Source organism: Cervus elaphus, chromosome 9 (assembly GCF_910594005.1).
Source record: "Cervus elaphus chromosome 9, mCerEla1.1, whole genome shotgun sequence".
Lineage (NCBI taxonomy): Eukaryota > Metazoa > Chordata > Mammalia > Artiodactyla > Cervidae > Cervus > Cervus elaphus.
This window is the reverse complement of record NC_057823.1, coordinates 25425809-25450764: the sequence shown is the minus strand read 5'-3', so window position 1 is coordinate 25450764 and position 24956 is coordinate 25425809. Positions and strand designations below refer to the sequence as shown.

General features: G+C 37.1%; 1 protein-coding gene across 3 annotated transcripts in view; it reads right to left on the bottom strand.

Moving 5' to 3' along the window:
- Positions 1–24956, bottom strand: part of RAPGEF6 (Rap guanine nucleotide exchange factor 6) — a 226782-nt gene that overhangs the window by 30314 nt on the left and 171512 nt on the right. For all 3 annotated transcript variants that reach the window (XM_043912175.1, XM_043912173.1, XM_043912174.1), the window contains exons 17-19: positions 19781–19938; positions 11573–11813; positions 9462–9845 (exon numbers count right to left, since the gene is read on the bottom strand). In XM_043912175.1, coding sequence (XP_043768110.1) covers positions 9462–9845; positions 11573–11813; positions 19781–19938 — 783 coding nt within the window. The remainder of the gene's footprint in view (positions 1–9461; positions 9846–11572; positions 11814–19780; positions 19939–24956) is intronic.

The window sequence follows — 24956 nt, the reverse complement described above, 5'->3', positions numbered from 1 at the left end:
GGTAACTTACTCCAAAGGCAAAGCCAGCAATCCCTTATTTGGAACAACAAACCAGGGTCCATAGACTGATAGAATTAGTAAGGGGCTGGACTCTTGTTCTTTACCAGGGAATGTCAGGGAAAGTAAGATTTAAAACAGTGTATGCAGTGATATAACATCTTGGCTAGAAGCAGTTTAATAGTGACACAAGATAGCAGAGAGAAACTGAGTTGTAGGCAGCCATAAAACTGTGTATCTCCATTTGCTGGAGAGAAGTTAAGGGTAAAAAAAAATTCACATACAAGCTCTATTTCTGCTAGACTGGAACACTTCCCTGGCTCCTCTTCCATATGAATCTCCTGCAGATAAGATGATATAGGAAAACTCACGTCCTTCAAAAACAAGGAATGAATAAAGGAGCCATAACATGCTGCTACGAGGAAAAACACAGACTGAAAGATCATAAAGTAGGAAAATGTTCTGACAATAAAAACTGGGACTGACTAATGACTCTAGTATCCACGATTTAAATGAATCAATAAAGTAAAGAAAGAGCAACGAAGTGATATATGAGTTTAGGAAAAATATATATTGATTTAAAAAATTAAGTTCAGGAAAATTTGGAAGAAAAAACACAACTATCAGAAAAATGAAGGCAATACTGGAACCTACATAAAGAAAAAGATACAGCTAAAATCTTGAGCAAGTGCCTTAAAAGGACTGACAAAAGCAATCAATGGAAATGGTCAGAGTTGAGAAGAATGACAGAGAAAATAGGATTCCCTGGTGGCTCAGATGGTAAAGACTCTGCCTGCAAAGCAGCAGACCCGGGTACGATCCCTGGGTCAGGAAGTTCCCCTGGAGAGGGAAATAGCAACCCACTCCAGTATTCTTGCCTGGAGAATCCTATGGACAGAGGAGCCTGGCAGGCTACAGTCCATGGGGTTGAAAAGAGTCGGACACGACTGAGCGACTAACACTTTAACTTTCTTTTCAGAGAAAAAATAATGGATATGGAAGACAAAGGCGATCTAAAATTTATATAATTGGTATCCTTGAGGAAGGAAACAAAAATAATGGAACTGAAAAAAATCTTCAAAAGTACAATTTGAGAAAACCATCCAGGAACAAAAGAACTTAATCTATAGACACAGAACTAAATGAGATGTAGAAACACCTGTGTAAAGGTAAATGATTTCAGAGATAAGGAAATAAAATGGGAAGTAAACTCTGAAACCTGCAAAACTAAATGAAACACTAGTTGTAGAGCAATTATCTATGAGGTTCCCAAGAAATAACATATTAGGAAAGAACTTTAAAGCCAGATAAAGTGACAGTGAAGTTCAAATGCAAGAGAAAAATATTTTGAATATGCTTAGGATATATCATTTCCAAAAGCACTTTTAAGAAATGATTAGAAAACAAAATTCAATCAGGAGATAACAGGAGAGAGTGATGTCAACATTATAGTGTCATAAGACATCCCTACCCCAACAACAAAAATTCAGCATCTATTCATGAACAGTGGGACCCAGAAACATGGACCAAGGGACCGGAGTGGAGACTTACCCACCAGTGTACTGAGTAACAGGCAGGCAGATTTGGGTATGGGAGTGGGGAATCTAGAGGAGACCATGAAATGGTTCTGGCCCCTTTCAGCTATGGACTGGGAACATATGCAGAACACTGACTTGGGTGGTCACCTTCAGACAAGAGGAGCTTTGTGAAGTCCAGGTTTCCAGAGGAGAAGTTCGAGCACTCCGCTGAAGTAGACCAGAACAGAAGAGTGTGAGTGCAATGGGATAGGAACAGCTTGCCTTTGTTGGCATCACTCCTCCCCCAAGGAAGCACTGTTGTTGTTGTTGTTCAGTTGCTTAGTCGGACACGTCCGACTCTTTGCGACCCCATGACTGCAGCACACCAGGCTTCCCTGTCCTTCACCACCTCCCTGAGCTTGCTCAAACTCATGTCCATAGAGTTGGTGATGCCATCCAACCATCTCATCCTCTGTTGGCCCCTTCTCCTCCTGCCTCTGGTCTTTCCCAGCATCAGGGTCTTTTCTAATGAGTCAGCTCTTCTCATCAGGTGGCCAAAGTATTGGGGCTTCAGCATCAGTCCCTCCAATGAATATTCAGGATGATTTTCCTTTAGGATTGACTGAAGGGAGTCTCAAGAGTCTTCTCCAACACCACAGTTCAAAGGCATCAATTCTTTGGCACTCAGCCTTCTTTATGGTTCAAATCTCTCAATTGTACATGACCACTGCAAAAACCACAGCTTTGACTATACGGGCCTTTGTTGGCAAAGTAATGTCTTTGCTTTTTAATATGTTGTCTAGGTGTGTCATAGCTATTCTTCCAAGGAGCAAGCATCTTTTAATTTCATGGCTCACCTTTAATTTCATGGCTTTAATTTCACCTTTAATTTCAAGGCTCATCTTTAATTTCATAGTCACCATCTGCAGTGATTTTGGAGCCCAAGAAAATCAAGTCTGTCACTGATTCCACTTTTCCTCTTCTATTTGCCATGAATTTGATGGAACCAGATTCCATAATCTTAGTTTTCTGAATGTTGAGTTTTAAAGCCAGCTTTTTCACTCTCCTCTTTCACCTTCATCAACAGGCTCTTTAGTTCCTCTTCACTTTCTGACATACGGGTGGTGTCATCTGCATATATGAGGCTGTTGATCTTTCTCCCAGCAATCTTGATTCCAGCTTGTGCTTCATCCAACCAGGCATTTCACATGATAGATGTTGCATATAAGTTAAATAAGCAGGGTGACAATACACAGCCTTGATGTACTCCTTTCCCAATTTGGAACCAGTCCTTTGTTTCATGTCCAGTTCTAACTCTTGCTTCTTGACCTGCACACAGGTTGTGAAGGAGGCAGGTAAGGTGGTCTGGTATTTCCATCTCTTTAAGAATTTTCTGGTGTGTTGTGATCCACACAGTCAAAGGCTTTAGTGTAGTCAATGAAGCAGAAGTAGATGCTTTTCTGGAATTCTCTTCCTTTTTCTATGATCCAATGGAGGTTGGCAATTTGACCTCTGGTTCCTCTGCCTTTTCTAAATTCAGCTTGAACATCTGAAAGTTCTCAGTTCACGTACTGTTGAAGCCCAGCTTGGAGGATTTTGAGCATTACTTGCTAAAATGTGAAATGAGTGCAATTGTGTGGTGGTTTGAACATTCTTTGGCACTGCCCTTCTTTGGGACTGGAATGAAAACTTACCTTTTCCAGTCCTGTGGATACCGCTGAGTTTTCCAAATTTGCTGGCACATTGAGTGCAGCACTTTAGTACCAGCATCTTTTAGGCTATGAAATAGTTCAGCTGGAATTCCATCACCTCCACTAGCTTTGTTAATAGTGATGCTTCTTAAGGCCCACTTAACGTTGCACTCCAAGATGTCTGGCTCTAGGTTAGTGATTCTCACCATTGTGGTTATCTGGGTCATTAGATCTTTTTAATATAGTTCTTCTGTGTATTCTTGCCATCTCTTCTTAATATCTTCTGCTTCTGTTAGATCCATACCACTTCTGTCCTTTATTGTGCCCATTTTAGCACAAAATGTTCCCTTGATATCTCTAATTTTCTTAAAGAGATCTCTAGTCTTTCCCATTCTATTGTTTTCCTCTATTTCTTGCATTGATCACTGAGGAAGGCTTTCTTATCTCTCCTTGCTTCTCTTTGCAACTTTGCATTCAGATGGGTATATCATTCCTTTTCTCCTTTGCTTTTCGTGAAAAGCAAAGCAAAAGTGAAAGGCAAGGAAGCATAACTCAAGACTAAACTAGATGGCTCTTGATCTCTCCAACAAGGGAAAGGGAGAGCAAGTTGGGAATGTCTGGCTGCTTGAGCCATGTGGGATATTGCTAAAGACACTCATTCTCTCTTCCAGCATCCACAGCACTAAAGTGGGAGCTCCATGAGTGGGAGGAGGGAACAGATCAGAAGAGTAGCATGTAAGATTCCAAAAGGATATTAAAGGAATGAGGTTCCTGCTAACTGCCTCTGGATTCCAACAGGAAGCCCATCCAGAAGACACAGAAAGTGAGTGTTAGCTGCTCAGTTGTGTTTGACTCTCTGCAACCCCTCTTTGGCCACCAGGCTCCTCTGTCCCTGGGATTCTCCAGGCAATAATACTGGTGTGGGTTGCCATTCCCTTCTCCAGGCAATCTTCCCGACCCAGGAATCGAACCCAGGTCTCCTGTATTTCAGGCAGATTCTTCACCATCTAAGCCATCAGGGAAGCTCCCCAGGAGACACAGGAAAACCTCAATTGTAAATCCTCCCAACGTACCCAAGAGTACGTGCAGCTCACCATGCCCAAACCCACACCTTCCACCCCTCTGCCACTGGCTTCCTGTGCAAGGTCCCAAAAGAAAGCTCTGGAAGAGAGGAAAAACACACAGAAAACAGGCTGGAGTCTGTGGGTGAAGAAGAAACCACAAATCTGAGCTGTAGCACCTTTAGGAAAATAAGAGAGACATATCGGCATCTGACATGGTACATCTGAGGATACAGAGAAAACATACAAGCTTCAGAATTCTGCCCAAGAGGGAACAAGAAGCCTGGAGCAGTATCTACACAATGCCAGACAGAAAGTCTCAGAATCTGTATTAGGAATGACAAAAGGATTTTTTTTCTCCTGAAGGCAACTCATAAAAATTAGAGAAGATGAAAGCAATTTCAAATGCAGAAAAAGCAATGCAAAACTCCCTAAAACATGAAAAAACAAGGAAACATGACATCACCAAAAGTTCACAAAAATCTTCCAGTAATCAAAGACACAGCAATCCATATTTTACCTAATAAAGAACCCAAAATAGGAATTTTAAGAAAACTCAATCAGCTATAAGAAAACAGAAAGATGAGTCAATGAAATGAGAAAAACAATATATAATCAAAATACAGACATCATAAGAAAGAACCAAATGAGTATTCTGGAATGGAAGAATTCAGTGAATGAAATGAAAAAACTGCAATAGAGAGTAGCAACATCAAGTATACCAAAGAAAAGGAAAAATCACTGAGATAAATGATAGGAACTTTGAAATAACTCAATGTGAGGAGAAAAAAGCATGGAAAAAAAAAAATGAAGAAAGCCAATGAAGAGAAAAAAAGAAAAAGAATGAAAAAGGTTGGGAAACCATTATGGAAGAAAACCCAAAAAACCCAATATACAAATCATTGGAGTTCCAGAGCGAGAAATGAGGGGAAAGAAGACTATTTAAAGAAGTATAGTTGAGAAATTTCCAAACCTGGGAAGAGGTCTAGACATCCAAGTTCATGAATCTAACAGATTACCCCATTATTTCAATCCAAGACAACTTTCTCCAAGACACATTATAATAAAACTGTCAAAATGAAAGAAAGAATTCTACAGGCAGCAAGAGAAGAGAAGATTGTAACTTACAAGGGAACTCCCGTTAGGCTATCAGTAGACTTTTCAGCAGAAAACTTACAAGCAGGAGAGAGCGGACTAATACATTCAAACTGCGGAAAGGAAAAAAATTATCAGTCAAGAGTACTCTATCTGGCAAAGTCATCCTAGAGAAATAGAAGACCTTCTCCAGAAATCAAGAGCTGAGAAGTTCATTATACTAGATCTGCCTTATAAGAAATGTTAAAAGAAGTTCTTAAAATGAAATGAAATGACACCAATAACGTGAAAACATGTGAAAATATAGTTAGGGTAACAAATACTCTCAACAATGAAATGATGGTATATTAACCACTAAACTAGAGAACAAAGGTTAAATGACAAGAATATAAAAAATAACTCTTGCTATTACAATGTGCAAATGAATACACAACATAAAAAGGCAAATTGTGACACTGAAAACATAAAAGAGGGGGTAGAGTTGTATGTGACTGAAATTTTATCAGTGTCAAATCGACTGCTACATCTCTAAGAAGTTTCATGTAAGTGTCATGGTAACTAACCACAAAGCAAAAACCCATAGTTGGATTCACAAAAGATGAAGAAAAGAAAATCAGAGCATACTACCAGGAAAAGTATCAATTCACAAAGGAACACAGCAAGAGAGTAAAAAATAAAGAGTAAAAAAGAAAGAAGGGAATTACAAAACATCCAGGAAACAATAAGATGGCAGTAGTTAAGTCCTTACATATCAATAGTTGCTCTAAGACTTCCCCATAGTGCAGTGGGTAAGAATCCACCTGCCAACAGGAGGACTTGGATTTGATGCCCTGTCTGAGAGGATTCCACATGCTGCACAGTGGCTGGGCCTCAGCGCCACAACTACTGAGCCCACGCTCCAGAGTCCGCGAGCCTCTGCCACTTAAATCTGCTCGCCCGAGGCCCATGGGCTCCAACTACCGAGCCTGTGTGCTGCCACTCTGAAGCCCACACACCCAGAGCCTGTGCTCTGGAACAAGGGCAACCCCCACAATGAGAGGCCTACACACTGCAACAAAGCATAGCCCCCACATGCTGCAACCAGGGAAAGCCCACATGTAGCAAAAAAACTCAGTCCAAGCAAAAATAAATGAGTAAGTAAGTTTTAAAAATTACTCTAAATGTAAGCGGACTGAATTTTCCAATCAAATGGCAAAATTACTGGTAAATAAAAGAAGATCCAACTATATACCTCCTACTCAGCTCAGCCTAAAGGATACAATCAGGTTCAAAGCGAAAGGATGCAAAACTATATTCAATGCAAATAGAAATCAAAAGAGAATAGTGATTTACATCAGATAAAACAGACTTTAAGCCAAAAATGGTAATAAGAGACAAAGGTCATTATAGACTGATAAAGGTGCCATCTCAGCAAGACATAACAAATGTAAATATGTATGCACTCAACGGCACAGCACCTAAATATCTTACAGCAAATACCAACAGACCTGAAGGGAGAAAAAAACAATACAGCAATAGCAAGGGACTTTAATACCACACTTTCAGCAATGCATCGATCACCCAGACAAAAATACCAACAAGGAAATGTTGTGGATTTCAACCATACTCTAGATCAATGGACCTATCGGATGCTGGAGAGATTGAGGGCAAGAAGCCAAGGGGTCGACAGAAGATGAGATGATTGGGTGGCATCACCGACTCAATGGCCATGAGTTTGAGTAAACTCTGGGAGATAGTGAAGGACAGGGAAGCCTGGTGTGCTGCAGTCCATGGGGTCACAAAGAGCCAGACACGACTGAGTGAACAACAGACACACACAGGATATTCCATCCAATACCAGCAGAACACACATTCTTCTCAAGCATACCCAGAACATCTTTCAGGTTAGGTCATGTAAGCCAAAAACAAGTATTGGCAAATTTAAGAAGACTGAAATCATACCAGGTATTTTTTCTGACCATAATTTGTAAAACTAGTTATTAACAGCAAGAGGAAAAATAAAACATGTACAAATATTTGGAAATTAAACAACACTCCCCTGAACAAACAAACAGAGAAATCAAAGGGGAAATCAAAAAGTACTTCTAAATGAAGGAAAATGGATATACAACATACCAAAATTTGGGGGATACTTCAAGAGCAGTTCCAGGACCTAAGTTGATAATGACAAACTCCTCAAATAAATTACTTAACATATGTAACAAGAAAAAGGAGAAACTAAGCCCATTTGAGAAATAACAAAAATCCAAGTAGAAATAAATAAGAGACCAGAAAAAACAACAGAAAAGATCAATGAAACTAAGAAAAGGTTATCTGAAATAATAAATAAAATTGACAATCCTTTGGCTAGACTTAGGAAAACAAGAACTCAAATAAATAAAATATGCTATAAATTCCAGTCATAGGTGACTGATTCACCTGTTTCATCTCAGCTGTAAAGTTAATATGTCCTTTATATTTTGTATTGCATTGTAATATAAAATGTAGGAATACTAAGCAATTAACTTTACATGAACTATCGAAAATGTAAATAAAATGTTCTTCCTAACAAAACCAACCTCCTAACCAAAACAAAGCTTCCTGAACAAACGTCTGGCCTTTTTACACCCATCTTGGGGCTGATCTCCACCGTCCTCTCATTCTGCTTCCTTGATTTCAATGACACCATCATAACTATGCTGTCTACTATCTCTTGTATTAGTACTCTAGTTCTTTGGTTGGACTCGCTTCCTTACCCTCACCTTGAGGATGGCCTCTAAGATACGGTTTTTAGCCCTTTACCATATTCTTTGGACATTCTTTACACAGCGAGCTCTTCTGGAGTCAATCAGGTTTTCGGGGGTTGTTTTTGTTTGTTTTTTTAATGGAGTACTCCAAAATTCTCAGATTCTTTACTCCATGTTTCCTATACAAACAGTTTCAATTTCTAGCCTTCTAATTGTTTATCGATGGCATCTGTGTTCCCTTGTTTTAGACTCAGCTGTTAAAAACTGTGAGGTAGTTGGTGTAAGTCCTAAATTCCACAAATGAGAAACTGGTCTTCAGTTTTCTCTTGACACACTGCTACCACATGGAAGAGGCAAGATTCAAATACAGATGCACCTGATTCTAAAGGTCACTCTACTAATCTCTATTCAATACTTCCACAATGTCTAGTTCTACTGCATCCACTGGTTAAATTTCATAAAGGAGTTTTCTATTACCATGACAGATTTATGATTTAAAAGTTGCTATAAAGATTATAATTTTAGTGAGTACTAGAAAGAAATCATAATTTTTTGAAGAGCGTGCACAGATGGAATTAGTTACGGTAGTTATTAGGTTACCAAATACAAGTACATGACCTTTAAAAGGACCACACTACTACTACCCTCCACCTTTAAAATTAGACTTGTTTTAGGAGGAATCCTTCTGTGATCATCATTGTGCTGGATGAAGGTCAGGAAATAAAGTACCTACACCTAGATTCTCACAGTAAGTGAAGAGAAGGAGGAAGGTTCCCAGAAGCTCATGTAACCACCCACATTTCCCGGGTTTATAAACTTTGAAGAATTTTCATAATTCTAATGACCCAGCTTGTTTGAGTGGCAACACATTCAATGATACCTCGTATAGTCTGTGAGAAACAGGAAGAGGTCACCAAATGGTAGCCGTTATTCTTTGTTGCTGCTGTGGTCACTTCAAAATAGCAGTTTTAAGTTAGTGCATTAATATCACCAATTTGTAATGCATTAATTTTTCAGTGCCAAATCACAGTGAAGCAGGTACTGTCTGATGCACAGTACAGAAGTCTGATGATAAAGACCAGGTATCAAGCATATATCCAAGAGGGTAAAATCCCTCACGGGGGAGAAATGAAAAAAACTGGGCAGGGAACCACCTATACTTTACAAAAAATGTTTAAGTGACTGAAAGATGGAAGAAACAAAAGGAGAAAAACCAGTATCACCAAAATGGAAAATATGTTCAATCTAACAAAACTTATATAAAAATATATTCATTGAACTTTTCTTCTCCTGCCCATTTAATACCTAAGAAGAAAACCAGCTTCAAGTTCAGTATCATGACAAAATCATACAGAAATATTTGTACAAACTTACCTTATTATTGCAAACATGGAATTGAAGTTCTTACATTCTCGACAATGAAGTGCAATTTTAATAAAATGTTTAATAATCTTCATTCGTTTGAGCTGATTTGATTCAGTTAAAACCTCTGAGGCAACCCAGAATGTCTCTTGGTTTACAATGTCTTCAAATTCTTTCAAGTGAGTATTTCCTGTTTTGGACTCTAACTTAAAAAGGTCGTCAATATATTCAGTAGGCTCAATATTACGAAATAAATCAAAGTCCCTCATGGACAGCTGAGTGGCCACCTCAATAGTACTTAGCTGTAGCATGGATAGCTGGCTTTCCTTAACTAGTTCTTGAGCATCTTCATCTGAACATAGGGTTTCTGTTTCCATATTATTTTTCAAATAATACCTAAAAGGAAAAAATCGCTTTTATAAGTGATTTCACATTTATAAGAGCACTTTTCCTCTTTAATCACTGTTGTCAAAACATCATTATACTGTTAATAACTTTTTGTCAGAAATGTCAGCAGAATATTCATTTAAAGATAAAATGGAAAATTAACATTTTAAATGAGAACACTTTGAAGAAGTTGTTCTCTTTTTCTACCATTTAACATCTATGAATTTAAAGTGTAAAAGTAATGTTGATTATACTGTAAAACTTAATGATTTTAAGAAATTATTCACATTATAACTCTTGAGAACCAAAGTTTTAATGAGGGCTCTATAAGGATCCAGGACACATAATAGGTACTATACAAAATACTTGTTAATGGACAGCATGAGTAAACTCCTGAATCAAGACTGTCCACAGTTCTATTTGCAAGTTGTGGCTGCACTCACTCTCTTCTTAACTTTAAATTTTCAAGAAAAGCAAAGAAGAATAAAACCCATACAGAACGGAAACTTCTACTACTGATTTCTCCCTTGATAAATCCAAAACTTCATTCCAGCAAATGGCATTGATTGGTAGCCATAAAAAAGATCTTCACTTGCCTTTTTAGATGAACAATTTTATAACACTTAAAAGCTAAGAGACAAGTAAAGAATTCATAATTAGGAAATATCTTCTACAGGACTATTGCTGCAGAAGAGGTTACATATTGTATCACAAGTGGTTTTTACTTCATTCTTTTCTATTAATAATATACAACTTGATCTAAGCCTGAGTTTGTGTCCATCTATTTTATACTGTCAAGGAACTATATTTATTTTTCTTCTGCCTTTAAACTATTCACATGCCTAAGAGATTACCATAAATAATGAGTTGAAACTCATACTGTAGATAATAAAATTAGATCTAATTATGTTATGTTTATTAACTCAATTCTCTTAACATTCCTCTGAGGTTGGTTCTATTACTATCATCCCATTTTATGATGAGAAAATTCAGGCACAGAGGAACCAAATAACTTAACTCAAGATCATACAGCCAGACCAGGGATTTGAATCTCGGCAGTCTTGCTCCAGGATCCATGCCCTTAACCACTACATACAGTCAGCAAAAGCAGAGTTAACCTATTCTCTCTTAACAGCAACCACTATGGATAGTCATTTTAAGGTTTCTAAGGATTTCATCCTACATATGAATCTGGGTTCACTAAAAAGATTGTATTATTGCCAGAAAAAAATCACTGAAAAACAAATGTTACTGAAATTATCTTCTAGTTGATCAAACAATTTTCAGAGCACATTTAAAACATTTTTAGAGTTTTCATATATTCATAAAAGGAAGACTACTTAAAAGAATTATGTAAACTATGATTTCTTTTCCCCAAAGTACACATTGATCATTTAAAAAGCAAATGTATAAATTAACATACATATATATAATCAGATACATATAACAAAGATGGCTTGGACTATACCACTGGTTCAAAGACTTTATTTTGGCAGAAGGGCTAAAACATTTTTATCCTTTCTCCCACTTCTGGGTATCACTTATGAGCGCTACCACTCTAAGGTTCCTTTACATAATTATGGAGACAACAGAAGGCTGAAAAAAGAATACTATGTTAGTTTCAGAGAGAACTCAGTGGTCCTAAAACATGATGTTCCTATTTAACACTATGTCTTTTAACATACGATCTTCAAAAACACAGCAGAAGCAAGCACACTCGTTAATGGCACACTCACCTCCCACTGAGCTGAATTCTGTCAGCTAACTTGGAGAACTGGTCCGGAAGTCGTCTCTGCTTTATAACACCCTCGGGGGTGACAGAGACTTCACAGAGGGAGTACGCATCAGGGGCACCAGCCAGACCAAACTCGTGAAGAGCCTGACAAACGACTTCTTTAGCGGTAGTGTCTTTACTGATGACAATGTAGCAGCTTTGCTGATCTGCTTTGAAAACTCTTATAACTTGATCAGGAATATCTGTATAAATACAAAACAGTATTCTGTTATTTTACAGAAAATGACTCAAACTCTTCAAAAAATAATTTAGAAGACAATGATCTCTCTAAACAGTTAAATATATATTTCTCTTTCAAGGATGTTAAAAGAAATCATAGCTGCACTTATTAATAAATCAATGTATCTTTTCTGGTAACAAAATACTAGTATATGTTCACAGAAAAACACCAAGAAAAAGAAAATAAAGCCATACTATGCATATGATTTGAAAGCCATGAAATTTTCATTTTTATAAACATTTTATGTCATTAAATATTCTTCAACAAATTTTTTATGGAGGCATAGGACTCCACGATCTGTATAATTTGAAATGAATCAAATCCTTAATCACAGACATTTAGCTTGCATATCATGTTCCTTTATCATAAGTAACTTATGATAAATAATTTCCCTCCATCTCAAACTCTTCCTGTAGATAAACCTTTGTAGTCAATCTGATTTATTTCCTCAGGGAAAATCCAAAACAAAGAGAAATGTTGAGTTAGAGGGCATGCATACTGTTACTGTTTTGGAAATATACTTCTGATCTGTTCTAAGAACATTATAATGTTTTATCATCCTAGGGTACAAAGACAGCAATTTTAGTCACATTCTTATCAAAACTATTTATGAACTTTTTCTTTTCCATTTTGAAAGCCCTATGCATTTCTTCCCTCCAAAAATGTGTCATTATTTTGTATTTCACTTCTTTGGTTCATGGTGAAACTCGCTGGTTTAGTCAACCATTATTCCTTTTTAAAAATATTTTTTGTTATTCTTTATGCTTTTTCTTACTGAATTATACTAGGTGCCAATACAATCTACTATAAAGTGGCCAATGTCTTTTCAGATTTTATATTTATATATTTTAAACACAGGAAAATTTAAAACATTCATGTGGTTAAATCTCAGTGTTTGTGATGTTTGCTATTAGTGGATCAATCCTACTTTAAAATAAATGTTCGTGTAATATGCACATGTAAATAATATTTCCCCCTCCTACTCTTATTTCTTTTTCTATTCATACGGCACTGGCTAAAGCTTCCTGAACAATTAGCCCATATGACGACAGTGGGCTAATTTTTAACATAATTAAATTTAATTGAAAAGTGATTTTACAACACAAACAACTGCTAAATGCTTCCTCATAATAATAAATTACAAAAATTTTTTCCATTTTTAATTAGGAAAAATGTATTGTTGTGGATATTTGTATCATGTGAGTAATGGGGGTGAACTAGGGATATTTTGGTGGCTCAAGTCACTGTATACCGTTTGTGTAGCATTACCTTCTTAGCACTGTATACATTGTAAATCTAAGAGGAAAAGAAAAATTACAAATTCGCTTCAAAACCACCCAAGGCAAAATTCCAGCTAAATGAAAGAGAAAAGTAATGAAACAGATGTGGAAGGAAATAATTTCACAGAATAAAGTTCGCGGTGAGGCTACAACACAAAAAGACAAGGGCTGACTCCCAGTATTGGAATACAATTCCAGGAAAAGGATTCTTAGCCGACAAATGTTGAATGTTCTGGGTTTACTGGAAGCACAATGTTTCATCTATTCAGGCCCCTTTTATAAGATATATGCGCCAAACTGCTTTTTTTTGAGGTATGCAAAGATCTGAGTCACCAAACACCTCTTGCCTCCTGTTCATATATCTCTGAAAATGAGTCAGTCCCTCAGATGTTGCTGACATTATCAGGTTTCTAAGTCTACAGGCATAAGGTAGGCTCTTATGACGTGCATACAAGATGCCTCTCTATTCTGGGCTAGAAAATGCAGGAAGTTGGAAATTTCAGTTTTCCAAAAGAAAGATACTGGACAAGAGTTTCATTATCCCTTTTAACCCAATAAAAAGTGTCAAACAATTACTATTATTATCTGTATTGTTCCTATCCTCTTCACAAAAATAGATCTCAGTCGTCCAGGGCTTAGAGGTAGATTTGTTTACTAGGTTTTTGGGGGTTGAGCATCTGCCAGCGGAGCTAGCTGACCATGAGGGAACGGGGAGATGCTCTGATTCCTTTTATTAATTTCTTCAGAGAAATTTATTCAAACAGACAGATTGGGAATTTGCACACATTTCTTCTCTTGCTGCTAACATACTACAACATCAGAGAAGGAACCTTGTGTATCCTTCCCAACACTGTATTCTGTTACATTCTCTTATATTCACTTCTGTTAAAACCATTTGTTTCACATGCAAAGGACAAATTGTCATACAGTCATGTAAGAAGGATTCAGGCATCATAAATGGATAGCTCTAGAACAGATCTGCAAATGGAATTATCCAAAGGGTATTCAGTCAGTTCAGTTCAGTCAATCAGTCGTGTCCGACTCTTTGCAACCCCATGAATCGCAGCACGCCAGTCCTCCCTGTCCGTCACAACTCCCAGAGTTTACTCAAACTCATGCCCATCGAGTCAGTGATGCCATCCAGCCATCTCATCCTCTGTTGTCCCCTTCTCCTCCTGCCCCCAATCCTTCCCAGCATTAGGGTCTTTTCCAACGAGTCAACTCTTTGCACGAGGTAGCCAAAGTATTGGAGTTTCAGCTTCAGCATCAGTCCTTCCAATGAACACTCAGGACTGATCTCCTTTAGGATGGAGTGGTTGGATATCCTTGCAGTCCAAGGGACTCTCAAGAGTCTTCTCCAACACCACAGTTCCAAAGCATCAATTTTTCGGCACTCAGCTTTCTTCACAGTCCAACTCTCACATCCATACATGACCACTGGAAAAACCATAGCCTTGACTAGACGGACCTCTGTTGGCAAAGTAATGTCTCTGCTTTTTAATATGCCGTTTAGGTTGGTCATAACTTTCCTTCCAAGGAGTAAGCGTCTTTTAATTTCATGGCTGCAGTCACCATCTGCAGTGATTTTGGAGCCCAAAAAAATAGTCTGACACTGTTTCCCCATCTATTTCCCATGAGGTGATGGGACCAGATGCCATGATCTTAGTTTTCTGAATGTTAAACTTTAAGCCAACTTTTTCACTCTCCTCTCTCACTTTCATCAAGAGGCTTTTTAGTTCCTCTTCACTTTCTCCCATAAGGGTGGCGTCATCTGCATATCTGAGGTTATTGACATTTCTCCCAGCAATCTTGATTCCACCTTGTGCTTCTTCCAGCTCAGCGTTTTCTCAAAGGGTATTAAATAACCCAAATCCCGGTGAATTTGCCAAGATAATAGAATGCCAGTTTTGAAAAACAAATTTGAAAATTTGAGACACATTAGAGGAAAAAATATCTCCACACTGATATCAGTGTTGGGGTGAATCTCTCTCCATTTTCAAACTGTTACCTGTGTGATGCATGTATTTTCTTCAGGAAAGTACTAGTGAGAGAGCACCACAGTGCTAACCGTGATATCTGAAGCATGGCAGACACTCAGACGCTAAGTGATTAGTTAAATGATAAATATGAAGTTAGAATAAAGCTGAGTCAAGAACAGAAACGTTCTAACCATTTCAAATTTTAGGTACGAAGCTAAAATACACATAAAAATATAATCCTGTAAGGAAGACAGACATTTAAAAAGAATCCTGGAGAAGTTCAGCATTTATTAGCTTTATGATTAATATTCCATACTAAAATTCTTACGTAATAGGTAAATGAATTCAAGAACTGAAATTCACATATACCCATACTTTCAACCCAAGGCAAAATTTCTAGTGTTAATTAAGTAAAATTTAAAAGTGAGATAAGGACACATGTTTTGACCCTGTTGTTGTTGTTTGTTGTTTAGATGCTAAGTCGTGTCTGACTCTTTTGCAACCCCATTCACTGTAGTCTGCTGATGACGTAACAGGTACTACATAAATATTTGTATACTGATTAATAATTTAAAGCAGAATGAAGAGGCAGTCTTTTGCTGTGTTTTTTTAAAGATCATCTAAAATACCTAAAAAGTTCTTCCATTTTTAGTGTCTGACCTTGACATTATACTAAAAATGGAAGAACTTTTTAGGTATGACCTAAAGATGACCATTTTTAAGATGACCATTAAAAGAAAAACAGAAAACAAAGGAATGCCTCTTCATTCTGCTTTAGACTGTTAATCACTGTACAAGTATTTATGGAGTACCCATTACATCATCAGTGTCCCAGATGATGAAGCTGAAGTAATAAATGAGATGGATAAAGTCTCTGTTTGCAGAGATCTGCTTATATTCAAGAGAGTGGGTGGTGGTTCAAGGAAAGACACAATAATGAAGTAAATTAGACAATTCATACAGTGAAAAGTTCACAAAGCAAACACAAGGTGGGAGTATAATGATACAGATTAAGGATTGGTAAACTTGTTTTATGAAGGGTCAAAAAGCAAATATTTTAAGTTCTGGAGGCCAAGAGGTAAAATAGATAATATTTCATAGATATTTATATAACAAGAAAGAAACAATTTATGACAAAATTTTTGACAAAATTCAAAGTATATTAATAATGTATATCTACAACATGTAAAGATACGTAATCACAGAGATTTAGGCAAACATCCACTAAAACAGAACTGGTTAAACAGAATGTTCAAAATATTGTGGCAGAATACATCCTGCTGCAGAGAGGCGTTTAAGGTGTATTACTAGATGAAATGGGCTAAGTGGGAAAAAATTATATCATTTGGGGTGAAAGAAACAGTACATACATTTTATGTGCTCTGAAATTTCTGAAACAATATAGAAGCAAATGAACAACTGTTAATTCTGGAAACCAGAGACTTTTATATTTTATTCTTTCTCTGCAAATAAAAACTGTAATATATGTTCCTTCACAATTAAAAATTAGTTAAAATAACTCAGACTTGCGATGCAAAATGAGTATGAAGTTTACTAAATATTAAAGATGTCAAATTAAAAGTTTATGCTATTAAATGATAAAGAGTAAGCAAAAAGTTCCATATGCAAACTCAGAAAAAAAAATCAGTTTCAAATCCTTTTAGCTACACTCCGAATTATTTTAGGCCTCACGTCACATTAAACCCCAAAATTCTGAAATACTTTTTACAAATTACAGAACAGCATATATACTCTCATTCAACGGGTATAAAAAAAGATATATATTCAAAGAAAATGACTAAAAGAATATATACCAGTTTACACTGGCAACCTTTGAAGTGTATGGAGTTCTGCTCTCTACTTCATTCAATTCTGTATCATTTGACTTTTACAATAAAACACTACATACAGACATAAGCAAGAAAATACCATAGTCTTCAAGATACTTAAGAGTACAACCCAACAGCTGTAGGCAGCAAAAACAAAGCAAAACCATAAAAAAGTCAGCAGACAAAAGCGAAGGATTAACCAGCTCTGTAGCTTTGGCCTTACTTTCTAATGACAACTTAAAATATGCAGCAAAAACATAACTGAGATGTAGACTGATAAAAGTCAGTCATACTTGGCTGATGTCACACATGTACTACAATATACATATGTGATGTACACATAGCTAACCTAAAATTCAGTGCTGTCATTTATGATTCACCAAGCTGAATTTGGAATTAATTGGTAATAAATATTTTATTCACCATAAATATAAACAGCACTGCAGAAGGTTTTTCATAACGTTGCTCATTTGGAGATTTAAAAATATAATTTTAAGTTCTTATATGTGCTCATTCATATTGCTGATATGGACAAAGGCTGCAGACTGAGCTTTGCAGACTGACTTTCTCTTGGACAGACAGTAAAAGGGCATCTCCAACACTTTCAACATGTTCTCAAAGAAGGAATTATGCAATCAATCTTGAATAGTATATCCTCTTCAGAGATCAGAATTTCAGTGCTATGGGGTTTACAGTTTCTAAATTTTAATAATTCCAACCTCTTTCGTTTCCCTAGCTAAATCCCCAATTTCTCTCTCTCTTCCCCCTTCTACCCATCCTTTACCTCCCACCCTGCCTCATTTCTAAATATGCCAGTGGCAAAAATACAAATGTATATCAATAATTGTAAGTCAATCAAGTTATAAATCATACATCCCTAAACACTTGTCTTAGTGCAAGTGTTTAAGTACAGATGAATATTTAGTTTGTGCTTTGGTAGTGTTTAAACATTTTATTTGTGAATGCAGTGTAAGAAATACTGCTATGGAACATACGCACACACAGAAATAAATTCCCATACTACCACGTGACAACATTAGCCAGACAATGATAATGTGCTAGAAAAGGAGAGAGCGATTCTGCATCAGAGGGACCTGAGATCCCCAGATGAGGTAACACTTGGGCTCAGCACTGAGGAATAATAAAAATTTCCTGGGATATACAAGGAGAAAACACCAGAGGTAGCAAACAATATAGGCACAGAAAGACAGTTCTGAAGGTACGTCCCATACTCAGGAGAGACAGAGAGGTAACAGTTTGGAGAATGGTGTAACAGGAGGCTAGAAAAGGGGGTTATAATTATACTGTAAAAACTGGATACCAACAGTTATTAAGTTAAACCTACACTACCCTGCTACAATGGGGCTGGGACTCTGCAAACCATATTTCTTTCTTGCCAAGGTCCCTCTCTTAGGTTCTGGCAAAAGGGAGCACCAGAGCTAGACTGCAAGGCTACAAGAAGAGACCTGCTGCCTTATTTTCTTATGTGTGGGTATTTGGCTCCTGTACCGCTCGAAAGATACTCCTTCACCCTGGTGGTGGCATTTCTTTCATGCACCAGAAGCTGAATCCACTTTGTAGCTTCCTAACTGTGACACTTTAGTGCTTGCTTTCTTACCTTCTTACGTAAAAGTTTACTTTATACTTGGTAACAATATCTGATAATAACTTCTGATCAAATATATGGAGTGGTTTCCATCTCACTACTGAATCCAGAACAAATAGAAATCACTAGACATTTCTAAGTCAAGTAATGGCTCATCAAAACCTTCATTCCAGAATACGGGTCCTCCGCCTCCAGGACCTAATGCCTGATGCTCTGAGGTGGAGCTGATGTAATAACAACAGAAATAAAGTGCACAAAAATGTAATGTGTTTGAATCATCCCATAACCATCCCTGCCCCGTGGTCCATGGGAAAACTGTCTCCCACGAAACCAGTCCCTGGTGTTGAAAAAGTTGGAGACTGCTGCCCTAGAAAGGACCCTATGGTCACGTAGAGAGTGGGATGTGTCAAAGACAGATCACTGGGCCTAGGAATCTCTCGGAACAGGTGAAGAATAACAGAATTCTCCCCTTTTCCCACTAGCTGTTAGAGCTTCAACATCAAAACTGAAGCTGATCACAACTATATGCATCTTTGAGGAGGTGCTTTTTTCCCTCCTCTCCTTGGATCAAATAGATACTTCAGTTTTTAGTTGTATGCATCTTTTATTGAAAGCCATCTCAAACCCATTCAAATAGTAGATATATAAATAATTCTTCAAAATGTTCCATCCTTGTAAAGAAATTTTAGGTTACACAGTTAAATGACAATTTCTGCCTCTGAGCATGAATAGATACAGAAAAATAAACTCAATGTCCCACACTGAAAGTCTGATCATCAATGAAAAAGATGCTATAGTATTGTAACAACATTGGATATAACAAAAACATTAGTTTCAGGTAGTGGAGAGAAAAATTAGTGTTTCTAAAAAACTGTTAACACATTTCTGTACATCACAGAGAAAGGTAAGTGAGACAAATTAGATTAAAATAATTTGCTTTATTCCTTTCCACACTCTGAGTAACATGTTTCTTGACTGAGAAGAAGTATCCCTGCTTTCATTCCACTGCTTGGATTAGGGTTACCAAAAGACACGTATTTCTCTTTCATACTGAAAGTACCATCACTCCAGTTTAGAGAAAAAGACATAATCTTCTCTTTGGCGTTTCTGCACCAAGTCAAAATATGGAGGTGAAAAAAGAGGTCTGCCAGCAAATCTAGTATTTGTTACACATGCTCAACCATCTATTTATCTATGTGGTACAAATATGGCTGTATAAAATAAGCAAAAATTACCTGAGGGATTAGAAAAATCCAACATGCTGGTGGTAGGCTGGAGGAGATCGGGGCTGCTGGACGAGAGTGTTCCAGGGATAGGCATGATGGCCAGACTGTGCCTACAGTGTCTCGTTCCCACAATGCTGTCATCCTGTGACTGGCTCAGGCCTCCATCACTTCAAAAGAAAGCCACACATCACTTTCAAGTATTTGAGGAGCCTTAATAGTAAACATTTCTGTTCTCTATGTACAAGGCATAACAGGACCAATTCAAAGTAGTGATTTTAAAATACTATAGCAATTAAAAAAAACAGGACAGGTGTAATACTGAAAATGACACTAAAATGTTTTTTTAATAATTACACTCAAATAAAATTTAATTTATACATCTAGGTAATTCTATTATGGCTGACCCCTGAACAATGCAAGTATGAACTAAGCAGGTCCACTTACGCACGGATGTTTCTCAGTGGCAGTAAACACTACAGTACTGCACAGCCCCTGACAGGCTGAATCCACAGATGTGAGGAACCACAGGTGGGTAGGGCCAACTATAGATTTTACATGAATTAACTCCTCTGTTTTTCAAAGGTGGGATCTACATGACACAGAAACGTTTGTATTTCGTATTTAGTTTCTGTTGGTTTTGGTAGAGAAAATGAGCCTGAATAGGAAGTTCTTGAGATCTGCCAGCTTCATTAGACACTAAGACATATATCCAACACGTACAGCCACACCGCAGCAAGGTTCTTCCTCTCGAAAGAAAAGCTTGGCAACCTTTGAGGCAAAGGATGGAGCTGGTCTGAACCCAAGACAAAAATATGGCAGGTTGTAGAAAACAATGGGGCTAGGCTCAAGTGACAAAGTAAGATAGGTCTTCAAACACATGAGAAACCTGGCAACTGCTCCAACCACCAAGTACAGAGAAGGGAAAACAGCAAGGTGACACAGAAAACAGCAGCAAACGACCATGGCTGTATGTGACAAACAGAAAGCTGAAGAAAAAAGGGGGACCAAGAAAGAGAAAAAAAAAAAGAGAATTTTACAGGCTCTAATTTATTCTAAGAGTGCATCATTTCTTGTGTGATCTCTCAAGTCTAATTATTTGGCTGTTCCCTAGATGAGACGATCAAAACCAAAGCAGAAAGCCAGTCATTGAAAGTTAATTCCCTTTAAAGGTTTCAAAAACGAGTAACATTTATTAAATGGCCGTATTAAGCAAATATAATACCCTTCCTTTAAAATATTTCAGAGGTGTTAAACAGGCAATTCTAAAACCAAGAGAAAAAATAAAACCAAACACAACCCTATTACTTAAGGTTTGGATACCCCTCAAATTCTATAAAACATAGGATAAGCAAAACAGTTCTATACAAACATAGGACAGCAGTGAAAAGTAGACTTCCATTAGCATCAACAACCAAAATACTACTTATTTCTAAGCACTGGTTAAAATCAATGTTTTAGGTTAATATTAATTCCCATCTCTATATATATTTTTCAGTATAGCATTCTACCCAGTGTTTGCTACATATACAAATAATTATCACAGAATACTTACCTATGATCTTGGGATGGATTAAGGTCTGAATAATATAGGGAACTTCCTAGATATGTTAGGAGTTAAAAATAGGACTTAGGCAGATTAGAAAACTATGCAAGATGGAATTTAGAGGATTGCTAAATAAACAGCTAAAGGACTGTTAGTAGCCAGACAAGGAAGACAGCCAGGATAAGACAAAGAGAAGTCAGGGAGAAGCATGAGAACATGGAAAAAAGCATAGTTAAGTGCTTCAAGAGCAAGCTATGTCAAACAGACCTAGGTTATTAGCTGTGTGACCTCAGGGAAATTTCTTCGTTTCTTGGTTACCTCATCCAAAACTGTAAATAATACTATTGATCCCCTAGGACTATGGCAAAGATTAAACAAAGTAATGTAGGTGAACATTTTGGCACAGAGAAAAATAGGATTCCTACTTTTTAGAAGATAGTAGCACTTTTACTGAAATGAAAATAGAACAATACATATCTAGAAAGGATTTTACCTAATTCAAAATAAAAAACAGAGGGGGTAGTATGGGTACAACAGGTAAAGGCACTACAGAAAGAGGAAATGCTTTCCTAGGAGGAAAGAATGCAGTCTAATCTTATGATAAGGCTAAGGGAATCATTTATTTGATGAGAAATTTTTATTTCTGCTAAGTTGGTTCCTTATAATTAGGGGTGTATCCCTAAAGATCAGAGCTAAATAGCTTACAGTAAGAGAAAAAACAGGGTTGGCGGGCTTTCACACATTTTATTTAGAGTTTTGTTTAAGTATTTTGGCAACAATTCATATTTGCTGCTGCTGTTGTTTAGTTGCCAGGTCGTGTCCAACTCTTTTGCAACCCCATGGACTGTAGGCTGCCACCAGGCTCCTACATGGGCATGGGCTCCTACAGGTCCATGGGCTTTTCCAAGCAAGAATACTGGAGTGGGTGGCTATTTCCTTCTCCAGGGGATCTTCCCAATTCAGGGACTGAACCCATGTCTCCTGCATTGGCAAGTGGATTCTTTACCACTGAGCCCAGGAAAGCCCTATAATTCATATTACATAAATAATAAAGAATTTTTAAAAATACAAGTCTTTGATTTCTGAAAACAACCTGCCAGTTCTTGGACATAGTCAGGTAACTAAATCCAAGGAAGCAAACTGTTAGCTGTTTCTACTCATAATCAAAGTCTAAACAATTTTAACAATATTAAAAAGTTACAATTTACTATTCAGGGAATTGGCTGTCACTTGCAATAACTAGAATTTACTACAGAGACTAAGAAGTACATGAAATACTAAAAGTCTTTATCTATCTTACTGATGTTATTTAATATTACCTCTGCTTTTTAATAAGCAATAGATATGACACGGAAAAGCTATAACAAAGTGAAGTGAAGTGAAATCGCTCAGTCGTGTCCGACTCTTCGCGACCCCATGGACTGCAGCCCACCAGGTTCCTCCGTCCATGGGATCTTCCAGGCAAGAATACTGGAGTGGGTTGCCATTTCCTTCCCCAATAATAAAGTAAAGCTGGTAATAAATTCATGGTAACTAAGGTGAAAGCATATATAAATGAAAACTATACTAATGTTATGTACAACCCATGCTATGACATGAAACAATATCTAATTGGCAAAATATCCATGCTTGTTTGGAAGCTGAATAATAAAGCCTATTTGCGAACATGTCATTTCTTACCAAAACAGTCTCCTGAGAAGATGATGCAGTAACAGAAACAAGATAGTTTTGAAAAATTCCTCAGTAATTCTTGATACTGAATTTACTTAAAATAAATGTATATTTTAGTTTCAGAGTATGAAACTAAAAAGGCTGCATAAACATCAACAGTTTGCAAACAAAAATAATACCAATATTAAAAGCAAGCACAGAATGAAAGCTAACACTAAATGGAGAAGAAAAAAATAATTTCTAATAACCAAACAAGGCAATCTACTTCCAGGACTGTTACAATGAATTAGATACTTGACTGGGTAATCCATGATTAAAGAAAACAAAATAAAAGCTACAATTAAAAAAAAAAATAGGAGATCAGACTTCCTGATTTTCAGGTCAAGAATAAAAAGAATATGTTTTAATCTGAGGATATTATTCAAAATCAGTTAGACTTTCTTTTTCCACTTGTAATTTTCAGGAGCATTCTTTCATTTTAAAATTATGTCACGGTTAGGTATCTGGGGAATTACCGAGTCTTATCTCAGTGACTTATTCCTTCCTTATACTCAGTATCTTTACTCCACTTACAGATGTGGACACTCTCTCTCACAGTATTTCTATGACAACTCTTCGTGCTGCGAAAGTCAGAGCCAAGTAAGTGCCCATTCCAAAAAGTCCAGACACAGAGAAGCCACACTGAAAACTGTGGAATTAAACTCATGAAAAATTCTTCCTAATTAAAAAATATTCAAACCAAAAAAATTTTAAATACAAAAAACAAGGAAGCAAGCAAGAAATGGAAAATTTACCTATAAAGCTACTTAGAGAAAACCATAATCAACCTTTTTCCTTCTAGTCATTTCACAGTAAATAGCACAATTTATTTAACCAGTCTCTTGTAGCTGGACATCTCCCGAAAATTTTGCAGTTTTATTTTACCATGGATAAAGAACAACTAATAACGACAATGATCATTTTAATTTTTGGCCTTGCTGTGCAGTTTGCGGGATCTTAGCTCCCTGATATGGGGTTGAACCAGGGCCCACAGTCTCAGGACTGTGAAAGCGCTGAGTCCTAACCACTGAACCACCAGCAAATTCCCTATTCTTGATTATTACTGATGCAGAACATCTCATTCATGTTCTGTGTCTACTCAACTTCTACTGATCTCTGTGTGTGCATGTGTGTGTAGCAAAAGAGGTAGTCTGAATTCACCTAATGATTAAGTATCAAGAAATATGACATACATTCTCAAAAATGCAAAGTATCTAACCTAAAACAAATTCATTTTCCCTGCAAAATAGGGTCCAGTAGAAAACTGTTATGATTTCTACCAAAATAATCTGGTTTTTTGGGGGGGGTATTTTTACAGCTGAAATTATTAGCATTATGTTTATAAGAGATGACCGGTTTAATATTAACTCCTGAAAGGCAGAATTCTATTCATATTTTATTCACAGCCAACAAACTCCTGCTGCCACAAGGGAGAGACTCAATAAATGCTTGCTGACTAACAACAAAAATCCCTCTGAGTTTAAGTAAAATAATTTTTACTAGATCTTTCATTTTGGAGGGGTCCTAATATAAACAAACAGTGCTTGAACACACTTAAAAGACTGCTCCCAGCCAACTCAATTTCCATGCCTCCTGCTGTAAGCAAAGATAGACACCAACTGGAGTAACCAATTCCCACTTCCTGAAGGAAACACTATAGAGATGAGATATTGATTGAGATGCCTGACAACTGAATATAGCTAGGTGAAATGTGACAAACTAATTGCAGTCATGGTGTTCTTCGGCTTTTGATGACACATGTCACAACTGTGCCACCAAGTGTGCAAAATGAGACTCTGTTACAGGAAATGCATGTTTTCCAGATCAAACACCCATGGGCTTCTGGAAATGGAGCTCTGGGCATCACTCCTGAGATCTCCCTGCGTGAATTCTTCTCCCTTCTGAACCTCCATTCCTTTCCCTTTTCCTCAG